Source organism: Numida meleagris, chromosome 12 (genome assembly GCF_002078875.1).
Source record: "Numida meleagris isolate 19003 breed g44 Domestic line chromosome 12, NumMel1.0, whole genome shotgun sequence".
Classification (NCBI taxonomy): domain Eukaryota; kingdom Metazoa; phylum Chordata; class Aves; order Galliformes; family Numididae; genus Numida; species Numida meleagris.
The window spans coordinates 4,173,526-4,186,548 of NC_034420.1; the positions used below are offsets into that span (position 1 = coordinate 4,173,526).

Genomic DNA, 13,023 nt, shown 5'->3' on the forward strand with positions numbered 1-13,023 from the left:
TTTTGTCCTCTCTACGAAGCTAAAAAAAAAAAAAAAGGACTTCATGCTCTTCAAGTACAGAGTGCTACATTTTGGTCCCCTGCCTGTCCAGTCACCAGCTCGGGTGCAGTGATGTCCTGACACGGCAGACGGTAACAAATTCTCAGAGCTCATTGTAAATGCAACAACTTTTCAGTTACCTAGAAACCTTGTTTCAAATCAACACAAGTTCAGCTTTGTACAGCAGAGCCTCCAGGCACCGAAGGGACATCACCTCTGCTGTCTGCCTCCTTGCTCACAACACGAGACAGCATGGGGAACTTCTCTGAGCACCAAGCAACAGAACCTACCTGTGACTGGCTAAGAAAACAAGTAAACAGGACTAAAAGGGCAATTTGCTACAGCTGTGCAAGCCAGAAAAATGAATACATAGTCCTCAGTGAATTGAGTGCATCGCCCTGTTTTCTTGTTCAGCTGAATCAAGGCATCCCAGAAGCAGGCTGCAATAGAACAGGAGCAGGAAAGCACAATTAGACAACACGGCTTTCAAGAAAGAACTAACCTCAGTAGGGAGGAAAGAACATGGAAACTCTGCTAGTTTTTCCCATCCAGCATGGATGCATTTTATATTCTCCCCAGTGCAGAACTAAAGAGCAAAGGAGAAAGAGCTCAAACATCAATAAGGAGAAGCAATTCCAAGGTGAGCTGTCAGGAACACCAGGAAAGGGTGCAGTAAGCAGCACACCAGAAGTAAACGTGGAGCCCTGGGAGCTGACTGCAGCAGTACAGGAACACGTGCTGTCACAGCAATCCAATACAGTCAGGCCACAAGGCCAAGCCAGGGCACAGGCTGCTCTTCCAGCGGCGGCAGGACCCTGGGCAAGGGGAAGGCAGGCACACAGCACGCACCCAAATTACGACAGGTCCCCAGCTTCTTCCTACCATGCAAGTACAAGAGGCAGATGCTGATCTCCAGTTTTTCAGGATGAAAAATCATCTGTTGCTCTTCCACATGCACCGCACCACCCGGTGCGAAGCTGGAAGGATGGGGTAAGCCTGCCACATCACTCCCTTACCCAGCAGTTCCATGCTGTCACATGGTACTCCCTTGCTTGTAGCAACCCAAATCATAGGCATCAGCCTCTCTTCAGCAGTACTTTACTCCCACTCATTTCAGAATTTGAATGCTTAGTCTATAATGCTTTAAGGGATTGAAAAACCAAAAGCATCAGCAACAGAAAGCATTTATTTTGTGTGCATGCTACATGAAGATCCAAGGTACGTCCTTTTAAAGGTGGTTCACTTCACTTGCACAAAGGCTACTTCCTTCCAGCATCAACACTCCTCAAACAATACCACTCATCTGCCTCCCAGGATATGAAAGTTTAGACCATTATGTCTGCTGTTAAAATCAGTTGAGAAAGACATCTTAACAAGTTCCCATGCTTTTCTTAACATGTTAAGGTTCATAATGCTTCTTGCAGTTCTCTGCTTAACATGTTTTGTTCAAGGCTTACTGATTATCCTAATAAAATAACACACAAAAGCACACCAAAAAACCCTCTTAAGAGAGTGAAAATTAGAGCATCAGATCTATTACACCACTCAGCCTTTCACCTCAGCTGGAGGAGCATTAGAGCCTTTGGACATCTCATTTCAATGAGAAGGTTATTTAGTTCTGGAGAGTTTGCAGTAAAGTATTTAATCGCTAAAGGATTTGCAAATGACACATGAATATGCATGCAGCACTTCTCACCATGATATAAATCCTATTGTATATTTATGAATGGATTGCTTTGCCTCTAGCATCTACATGTATATAAACACAGGTTTTATTCTTCAATTCTACCCTCCCTTCTTTTTAAGGAGGTGCTTGAACAAATTTGCATTTTTTGAAATCTATTACTACAATGCATTTCTTGCCACCCCCTCTTTTTTTTTTTTAAACTCTGTAAATCTCCTCCTTCCATAAGGCAATACTATATGAGGCATACTGTATGAAAGGCTCTAAACACCCTTTAAGCGTGGCCCTAAGTGAGTTAAGCAACAGTGGTACACAACTTGTGAGAGAAAACAGGAATGACAACAGCCAGAGAGAGGGGAGAAAAGTATTCTGAACATCTGAGTAGGGAATAAAAGCGTGAAGTGACAGGTCAATAGCTTGCTTTCGATTGCAAAAATACTAGCTAAAGGGAAGTAAATCCTCCACGGGGATCTAGGAAGCAAATAAATACCAAACCTCTTACGGCAAAACCCTTGTGCTGCTGATGTGACTCCATTATTCCTGTACCTTTCATCAGGCACCTGGGCTGCTCACGAAGCAGCAGGATCGAAGCAGCATTCCAGCCTGTCTCCAGCAACGCCTGGTACGGTGCGCTACCGCCCTTCAGAAGGGTGATGCCATGCACCTGCATAACTACTTCAGAGAAGTAATATCAGCAATGCCTTTAAAGATCTTTGTTGAAATGATTTAATTTAGTTTATTTCACTGCAAATCTATTCTGTAACAAGCCTGCTGGCAAAGAATCACTTGCCAACATACAGCACTCCCTCAGAACCAAGTGTCACAAAGCAGACTTCCAAGCAGAATGATTAGAGGCGTGAATTACCACCACTTGCACTGTTTTCATTCCTGTTACTACACAGCAAAACTCTCAGCGTGGAGAATTTAACTGCCTCAGCTGCCCCTCCTCCTTCAAGGATTCGGTGTCAATTGGCTCGGCCTTGGAAACAGGAGCAGCCCCCAAGGTACAGCCCCCATCCACAAAGGGGTGCTCACTGCGGGAGGCAGAAGGGCTGATGCAGCAGCTGTAGGAGCACAACATAACATGATCAATACATGACAAATTCCTTCTACTCCCAAACAATCACTGCCTGTTCACATCTAAAACAGGCCAACACACTCAGTTGAAGCCACGTCTTCCTCTGGTAGTAAGAACAGAGAAAAAGATCCTCAGGAAGGAAGAACTGTCAAGAGCATCCTGAATACAAAGCCATAGTAACCATACCTGGAACAAGGACTGCCAGCCCACCTAAGTTACTGAAGAGGCAACACAACTATCAGAACTACAGAACTACTATCCAAAGCTGCAGCAGCCTGCCCCAGGGAGGCAAACAGAAAACACACCAGGATGCAGTCAGGATATTAGCTACAGCCTACAGGACAAATAGAGAGTAAAGATGAGAAAATTCAACAAAGAACATTTGCTTTATGGATAAGAGTGGCATTTACATAAGAAGTGTGAAAGCAAACCTGAATGGTTTGTCACTATGTGTGAGCTGCTCAGTGCGAATCTGTCTCGGCAAACAGATTTTATGTATGCAACTTGCCTGCAAATGATAAAGACAAGCTCCTAGGCCACATATCCCTCCCTGCCGCCCTACACATTCTTCCTCTAAAAGTGAAGGAAAACTTAAAGAGGAAGTGGAAAGTAATGCCCAACTATATAAGAGTAGACAAACAAACAAGACATGTCTTAAGCATTTGGGTTCAGAATATGCCTCTCTTACCATCAAGCAATGAAAGACTACAACAGCAGATACCTTCTACATTTAATTGTTAGAGAGCCAGCTGCATGAGGAACTAGCAGTGCTATCAGATCTTCTCTGAAGAATTAACAGATGGCCTACGACAACGCGTTTACCTTTATTCAGAATTACAGACTGTTTCAGCTACCCACACAGCAAACCATCATCACGCCAACCAAGCTGAGAGCTGCGCAGTCTATTGCAGAGCATACCAGGTGCAGCTGCTCTTCAGCAGAAGTAGATGCCAAATACACTAGCGAAATGTTAAGGAGGAAGACTGCAGAAGGTTCTTTAAAAGACAGAGCACATGGGAAGGGATGTTATAGATTAAGGCCCCCAAACTGACTTCCCATTCTTTAGTCACAAGTGTTTCACCATGAACACATACTTACTCAGACACCTTCTCAGTACAGCACAGAAGAGCTCTCTCATGCAATAAATAGCTTGCAAGAGATGACACTGGCAGTCTCAGTTTTGCTGCTCTACCTCCCTGCTATCAGAGTCTATCAGCAATCAAAGACTGTGACAAAGGAAGGGAGCAGCAGACGAAGACAGCACAGAACAGCAGAGAAGCAGCAGTGACAAAGATACAGGAGAGCTTGGAGTCTTGAAGTTACCAGAAGGTCAAGAAGGCTTAGAGCTCTAACGGCAGCTTCTTTTGGTTATTGCTCACATCTTTCCAGTATCACATTTCTGGCCCAGCTTCACAGACTGAAGGAACTGCAGTTTATTAGGCATTACAAGAGACTTTGGAGAAAGAGCAGAAAGCAGCAGGAGAGGTTCCACTTGCAAACAGCATGAAAGGAAGGGTGTTCTAACACCTCTAGCAGTGGGCTGGAAGAAAGCTAACAGAAATTGAGAAGACACAGATCAGAAATCACACAGTACCACAGCAGCAGTGCCAAGTCAGGTCTGAACTAAAATAGGGGAAATGACATCCATAATATCTGGAAAGGCATCATGCCAATTTTACAGAGTAGGTTCAAGATAAATCCTGAAGCTCCGACATTCAAAGTTGAAAAAGCAAAAAAAAAAAATAAGAAATCCACAGCACCTTATAAAGGCCTAACGCCACAGAAAGTGACAGGATAGGGTGAGCAGCCATGACATTGCTCCTTCCTGCACATGCAGGTTAACACACAGACAGAATAACACTTGTGGAGAAAATGCAGAACTGTAAGACCTCCTCAGCAGACAAATCTGCCTACATCTATCACACTGGAAAACTTTCCTCCAGAGAACTGCCTGCTAGGCAGCCCAAAGCGTTCTACCTAAGCTTCCATGTAAGAATTAAGAAGTCAGTGTCCTTCCAATGCAACAGATTGCTTTACCTTTGCTGCTAAGATCTTCCGTTGTGCAAAACACGGCTGGCATAAGAAAGGACAAACAGCAAGCCTGGCTCACTGCCCTGCTCACTGAGAAGCTATTTGAGGCAGCTGGAGGTAGAGAGCTTTGAGGAATCTCAGAAGAAATCTGAACAAGTAGGTGAAGTGGCAGCTGGGGTGAAGAGAAATGAGACACTGAAACACGCTGACTAGCGTACTGAGCAGAGGGGGTTAACTGCCCCGTCCTCTGCAGGGTTAACACGTGCTGCTAATCAAATACATGTGAGCATCACCAACACCTTCCAACAAAACTTTTGTACAAAGTGCCCGTTCCATTTTCAGTTTACCCATGACAAACTCCACAATACAACTGTATTATTCATGTTAAGACTTTTTTTTTTAAGTGACAGCCTCATCTGGAATACTACATACAGCAGAGACCATCCCAAACTAGGTGAGTAGTACAATTTTACCTTTAAAAGGCTTCTTTCAGTTGTCCCTCTCTGCTTTGTAGGAACTCATTCAGAACAACAGCAGGCCACGAAGCTGCAGGGCTCCCTCCAGCATCATTCCAGCAGTCTTAGGCTGCACCTGGAGAAGTGCTAGCAACACTGAAGCAGCTGCTGGCAGCACTGTTCTTCAAAGCAGGGTCTGTGGATAGCCGAGATGCTGTCTTCCCAACAAAACAGCTCAAATCCTACATAGCCACCAGAAGACTGTGCTAACAGATGTCAAGGAACCAAAGCAGCACCACTGTGAACAAAGGCCAGACTGGAGCAGCCAGAGCCTGCCTGAACAGCACCCACCCAGCAGCTATTAAGAACAAGAGCAGCATCACTACCAAAGCACAGACCTTACCCCCGTGCCCTGCTGAAGCAGCGCTCTCAAGATGCTCTTCTAGATCAGTGACACAAGACACAGAAGCACAACACAAGTACGTGCCTTTAGAAATCCTACTAGGCTCAAAATGAATCTTTAGAACTACAGAAGAAAAGTTGGTTGAAGAGTCCCCCTGCACTGAGCTGCAGTGAGGCAAGCAGTGGTTTCATCTTTAGAGCACCACAATTCTCCCATACACAGAACAGATATGAATGACTGCCTTGTGCAAATCAATATTGTTTATCGGGTACTTTAAATCAATAAAGCTTTCCTCCACAGAGTAAATTCTCCTAAAACGGTGATTAGACATTTGAGGAGAACTAAGTAGTTTCACTAAACAATACCATTAGTCCTGAAACATCAGCTTGACATCTCAGCCAGAAAGCTCTTCATCAGAACTAATTAATCCCCACAGCACCTCCATGAAATTGAGAGCACCATTCATCTGTTTTTAAATGCGCTGGGCATTTCTGTTACAGAACACAGAGGTGGGGTGGAAGCCATAAGTACCAGAACAGAGCAAACCAAGCCAGCAGAACACATCCAAGAGCACGAGGAAGCTGGAGAACACTGACAGCTGTAAGACTTGGCTTCTGTGTCTTCCTGCTGCAGACCAAACCTCCTGTGAATACCCAGAGAGTCTTCCAGATGTCACTTGACTGGATGAGTGGCAGTGAAAAATGATTATTATTCTACCGGGAGCAGTTTTGTCTGTTGTTTGTTCAGTCAATTATCTATGCATGCAGCTTGAAAGTGGGGGGGGAGCAGTAACCTCAGGCTCCGTGAATGAGAACTCTGGGTTCTACTGGAGCAGTTAAAGCCACGTTTTCACTATCACAAGCAAAGCACACAACTTTACTGAACAGGTATCATGAATGGCAAGCAGCCAGTAGAGAAGGTATTTCCCTCTGAGGAAGTGCCTGATCTACACAGCTCCTGGACACACACACGTGGCTGCAGCAGCCCGCACACCCCAGCCCCAGCCACCCAGCACCCCCTCAGTCACTTGTTCAGCTGACACGTGTCCTGCCGGGGGCACCAACAGGGCACCAAGGCTGAGGCAGCCAGCCCCAGCACTGAGGAATGCAAGCACGATTTTCCCCAAACATACGCAATCTCTCCCCCTATATTGGCAAAGGCATTCAATTCTTCCAAACTTGACAAAGCTGAGTGCTGTGCCAAGACCAGGACGTCCCAGCCCTGGCACAGAGCACCATCAGCCACACCTCTGTGCCGCAGGGCAGCAACACTCCTGCATGCTGAGAGGAGAGCACGGTGCCTTGGCATCTCACCATCACCTGCTGGAACAGGGGACACAAATCAATCATTTACCAGCAGACTCCCCAGTCACTGCGTGGCAGGTCAGCGGCAGGACCGCCTCCCACTGCTGCTGGCACAGATCACTTTGTCTTCAAGGTGTTCCATTAACAGTTTTTTTTTTTTGGACAAATCTCCCTAGGTCTTTCAATGTACTTCCTTGCACAACCTAGAAGAATTCAAATCAGACTGAGACACCATTAAGTCTGTCACCAACTCATCTTCCCACGGCTGTACTGTAAAGAAAGTGTCAGTGACAGCTTCATGGCACTGTGCCTCACAGCGGGGTTCACCTGGGCTCTGCTATGGAACCTGCCCTACCTGCAGAACGCAGGCAGAAGCTACAGGCACAGCCGGCACCCCCAGCTCTGGGCACAGCCTGCCCAGGCCACAGCTGCCAACATGTCCTTGCAGTGCTCCCCGGCTGAACACAGCCACCACAACCTCCTGCCCAGCCCCACCTGTGCCAGCACTGCCACACAGGACCTAGATCAGCTGTTTCTGTTAAACAAATCCAGACAATGATATGTTTACCAGCCAGAGCGCTTTCTGGATCTGGCTCCCCACAGAGCTACAGAATTCCACTCAAACAGCAGCAGCCCCAGCTGTCCCAATCAGCAGTGCCACTGAGCCCCAGCCCAACAGCACACAGACAACCATGCATTCACCATACTCACCTCTTCACGATTTACAAGCTGGTTTTCAGTACAACTACTTGGGTATGAAAACAAATGACTGACATGGGGGGAAGCTGCTGATCCCCTTACCAAGTGAGTTCCAGTCGGAGGCAGCTTCACAACTGGCAGTCCGTCTGATGCACAGTTAAAGGCCGCCCCGCGAGCAAGGCGACCTTGCAGAGCAGAAGATGAAGCTCGACCTAAACACTGGAGACCCAGCAGTGGATGGGAGCACAGTGAGGGGTGGGTGCTGCATCTCCACAGTGGTGACAGCGGGTCACCTCTGCTGGTGCAGATGTTTACAAGCACAGAATGCAGGCTCCTACTCATTGCTGGTGAAAATGCACAGCAACTGGTGGTGACTCTGTTGGAAAATAGTGTTTTATAGCTGAGAATTTGCTCTATCAAATAGTGCTCTTGTGCTCTTTGTATCTGTTGTTGTTTCCATAGAAATAAATAGGAGGCAACACTTCCAGAGCAGCCTATGTATTAGCACTTACATTAACTTCCACTTACTGCAGGGGGAAAAAAAAACCCTAAGAACAGCACAAATCCTACACATCAAGACACCTGCTCCCAAAGATGGCATTTGAAGTGACTACAAAGACTGCATTTCTGTCACTCGGTTGCGTGCTCACGGAAAATAGCTTTTACAGACACACATGGAACTGCCTGTTCTTTATAATAAAAGAACTGGCTATTTTGGGGAATGTAAACACAAGAAAGATGCAGACCCACACACATCTGACGGGGCGTTAGGGCAGCCAGCAGCAATGAGAGGTAGCAGCAGGCAAGCCAGCAGCGCGCCATAGTGCTGCCGGTGATAAAGACAAACCTACAGAAAAGAAATGCCCCAGCCTCAGCATTTTGTCTTTTCCTGACACTTCCTGGTTTTCACCTGCAGAAAAGCACAGCTCCTTTCCTTCTCCGTGCTTTGGAGTGCTCTCCCTTCAGGTCCTTTTATTCTGGGGAACTCCTACATTTTAGGTAGCAAAATTTAGCTTTATTCTAATGATTATAGTTATGTTACAGGCAAATAATCCAAATAGCGGGTACTTACATATGAAGTTTAAGCAAGACGCTCACACTTGATTCTTTAATACAGCAAGCTGGGAGACCAAGTGTGCAGAGCAGACTGGGCATGAGAAGCTTCAAGAGCAGAATAACAGAGAAGAAACACACTGCAGCACCACACAGAGCCTGGAAGGGAGGCTTGAAGGGAGGCACAGCAAGATGATTATGCTCTATATAGAACATGTCAGCTTGTCTTCATCAAGTTCCTTGGGCTCAATAAGCCCGGCATATTCACGAGTAAACAGGTGGCCGCAGCTTCAAGAGCACAAAAATATGCTACATGTGACAACACATTCACTGACACACATTGGCCCCGAACCCTGGCAAATTTCTCCCCTACTTGTCTTAACCAGAACTCTGCTTTGTAGGTTCAGAGCAGAAGAAGCCTCTGTATGGAACAGGAAGGTGTCTCAGGGAGCAGCTTCCTAGAAGAATCTGAGCTTTCTTTTACTAAGTGTCTCCAACCTGTACATCATCAAGAGCCTCTGAAAAATGAAGGCACCAACTGAGGCACTGCTGCCTCCCAGAAACGCAAACACCTTCTGCAGTTCAGTAGCTTTCCTGAGCTGACTTGAGTAGCTCCTGGTTTGCTATCTTCCACTGTCAACAGGAGCCCGCTGACAAAGTGAGGAGGTCAGCCAGCTCCATCGACAACAGCCAGAAAAACCCACGTACACCAACACGCCAGGTGCATGTGAACACAGGACTCGAAGAATGGGACACATTTACCAGGCACCTTCAGGGTGGGAAATCCTCTTCCAAGAGGGTTTGGGAGCAGATCAGAGGTTCCCCTACACACTGTAGAGAACCCAAGGACAGTGCACACACCAGTACCCAGACACCTGTTTCTCACCCTGAAGTCTGATGAAAGCAAAAGCCTCATTTGAGGCACTGCGTTGGTGCAATTCCTGCTCTTAAACATTGCTGCGAGTCAGACAGCAGCTGGGGCTGATGTCTCTGAGACACTCTTACCTCCTATGTGCTAACCAGCACAGCAGCTTACAGAGCAGGTGCATCCTCTGTGTTCTGGAAGCAGCTGGGACAGCACTCTGATATGCTTTACCCAGTATGTGCTGGTGGATGCCTGGAAGATCATGCTTGCTTTTAGAACTAGGAATAACAAATCGATTTTTCTCTCAGCTCAGTAGGGCTGGATCACCTATTACACTGCATCCAAGTCCTGAATTATCTAACTCAGGACAAACTTACAACAACAACAACAAAAAATCAGTTATTTCTGCATCCTCTTACATAAAGAGAAAAAGATCCTTTTTCCACCTGGCCACTAGAAATGCCTCACAGCTTTTTAACCCCAAACCCTGCGCACAGGATACCCAGTTCCTCTCCTACACTGTAGCACAGGTACAGTAATAGCTACATAATAAAATTCCTCACATGATTTATCTTTACGTGATTTCCCAAAATGCTCTAAAATCCATGTGCTCCTCAGGACTCTGCATCAGGAACAGCCCCACGTGGTGCAAGGTACGAGGCACTCCAGCATGCAGCAGCTCCAGCCAAGCTGTCAGAGCATCACTCAGGCCAGCACTGCAGGATGGTGACTTGCCCCAGGTCATGATGGCTTTGTACTACGTGAAGTGCAATGCCCCTCTTACCAACAGCCCAGTCGAAGAGCTGGTGCAGTGAGCTACAGGAGAGCAGGCAAACCTGCAGAGCAAATCTCAGCAATCACAGTGCCAGTCCAACTGCAAACCCGACACCAGCTGCTATCACAAAAACAATGGGCAAGCCTATGCCCTGAAGCTAGATGGTAACCCTGCTCAAGGCTTTTTCCACTAAATTAAGCTGGAATGAAAGATTTAGGGAAGGTTTAAAACCTGCATGCCCTTTCTTTAGCCATCAGTTGCTACTCACTGAATAAACCGACCAGGTATAAGGGTACAGCCACACTGAGACCTCACCACTGAGAGGCAATGGGGTTCAGAATGACTCTTGAAACAAATCTTGCTCCACATCCCTGAAGCCTGCAGTTTTACAATCATGCTTCCAAGTACCTATTGCTTTTTCCTGGATCAAAGACAACATATATAAGCAAAGCACAGAGAGCACTGCAGCAAACACACACAACCGCCTCTGAACTGCAGCTACTCACAGGTAGCGTCCAGGCAGAGAAATACTGAAGCTGAACATACACCATCAGATGGACAGTACCTAAACCCAGCCTCACTGCCACAGGGGCAGTTACATCTGAGCTGCTCAGACACTCCCATCACCAGGTGTTCACAGACAGCTGTAATCAGCTGAAAGAGAAACTTTTTCTTGCAAGTACAGCGGAACATGTCTCGAACTCATTCAAACACGTGGTCCCCCAGGTGATGGGTAAATGTTTTGACACTGAAGCTGTTCAGCGGTGAACCAATGAGCTCTTCCAACCTTGTCAGTGTTCCGAGGCAGGAGTGCCTAACAACCTGTGTTCCAGGTTGCACTGCTGGAAGATGACTCAGAAGCAAAGCTCATCAGGGCCATGTGTATTCAGGTGCATTACTATGTGCACAACAAACACGTCATGTGATAGGGCCTATGGGTGGCGAACGCTCTCCTTAACAGCAGTGAGCAGTCAGTCCCGCGTGGATAAGGCAGCCTTCAGCTGCTTCTGTCTGACTCACAACCACGGACACATCAGAGCTGCTATAAGCCGCTGTCAGTCCTAACAGATTTATACTTATCTTCACCAAAATAAAGATGCTAAGAAAGCATCCCCGGTTTAAGCTCATATCAAGGTTAAAAGCCACACTGTGGCACAAAGACACTCTCAGCTCTTTCAATTACTTCACTGAAACATCGGTTTAAAGCATGTTCCAAATCTTCAGCAGTCCAACAGGTTACACATTTGTCACCAGGATACACACGGATTATTCCTGGAATGCAGAACACTCCTTAAAATCCTGTAAAACCGCACAGCCACTCACTGCCTTTCAACATAAACGGAGCTACGGAGGAGCTGAGAGAAGGCACAGTGCTGGCATCCCACGTGGGATCCCCCAAGAGGAGCCCCTCCAAAGAGCCGGGTGCTGAGCAGGGAGGAGAGAGAAACCAGTGGGGAATACTTAACGACGCGGGGGGAAGTCTGTAACGTGCGCCCACGGCAGACATTCACTACACTCAGTGGTTGGGATTTCCAGCGCATCGAGACGCACGTCTGAGTTGGTGCCTGGGATCCCGGCCGGGAATCGCGCTGCGCAGCACCTGGGACGGGAAGCGTGGGGACGCCGGGCTCCCGCAGCGCCCGGACGCTCGGCGCTCCCGCACAGCACCGCGCTCCCCGCCCCTGCCCGCAGCAGCTGCCCGGCACGGCGCTGGGACAAAGAGCTGCCGGGAAACAGCCCGAGCGCGGGGCGGCCCGCTTCGTTTCCCTCACTCTTCGAAGTGAATAACACCGGGAAAGAACCCGTCGGGAACCCGGAGGACCGAGCGGAGCGCCCCGGAAAGCAGCGACCCGCGCGTCCCACCGCCCCCGCGCGGAGCTCAGCTCCCAGGGCCGCGGCGCCGCCCGCTCAGCGGAGCCGGAGCGCCCGACCCGCGCCCTCCGCACGGGGTGCGCCGCTCCGCGCGGGCTCCACGGGGCGGGCGGCAGCGCCGGCAGCTGCTCACGGCCGCGCTCTTGAGGACGGGACGCGCCGCAGGCACGGCCGCTCCGGGGCCGAAGGAGAGCGGCAGCCCTTCACCGCCCGCCCCTCCCGCGCGCCGCAGGTGAGGGCGGGCCCGGCCCGCAGCGGTACAGCGCGGAGAGGCCGAGCCCGGAGCCCCGAGCCCCGCAGCGCGGCCGCTCCCCGGGCAGAGGGCCGCCCCCCGCCGCCCACCTGTCGCGGGGGTCGATCCAGCTGGTGGTGCGGCTGCCGTGGTCGATGTAGTACACCTTCCCGTCGTAGTCCCGCGCCTCCTCCCAGCCCGCGGGCAGCGGCAGCTCCTTCCGCGGCATCGTCCCCAGCGCCGGCCGCGCCGCCCCATGCAGCGCCCCGCTCCGCGGCGGGGGCCGGCCCCGGGGCAGGGCCGAGCCTGGCCGGGCGGACGACGAGGAGCGGTGCGGAGCGGGGCCGCGCCGGCCCAGCCGCGCAGAGAAGCGCCCCGGGCGGCGGCGGCTCCTCACATGCCGGCCCCGCGGCGGGGGCGGGGCCTGGAGGGGGGCGGGGCCGAGGGGCCGGGCGGGAGAGCCCGCGGGACGCGCTGCGGTAGGACCCGGCCCCTCGCGCCCCCGTTCCCGCGCCGCCGCCTCGGGCCGGGCC

General features: G+C 49.6%; 1 protein-coding gene across 1 annotated transcript in view; it reads right to left on the reverse strand.

The window, feature by feature from the left end:
- The window catches only part of WWC1 (WW and C2 domain containing 1), a 65,634-nt gene extending 52,825 nt beyond the window's left edge, over positions 1–12,809 (reverse strand). Inside the window, exon 1 of the mRNA XM_021410601.1 lies at positions 12,601–12,809. Coding sequence (XP_021266276.1) covers positions 12,601–12,719 — 119 coding nt within the window. The 5' untranslated portion in view covers positions 12,720–12,809. The remainder of the gene's footprint in view (positions 1–12,600) is intronic.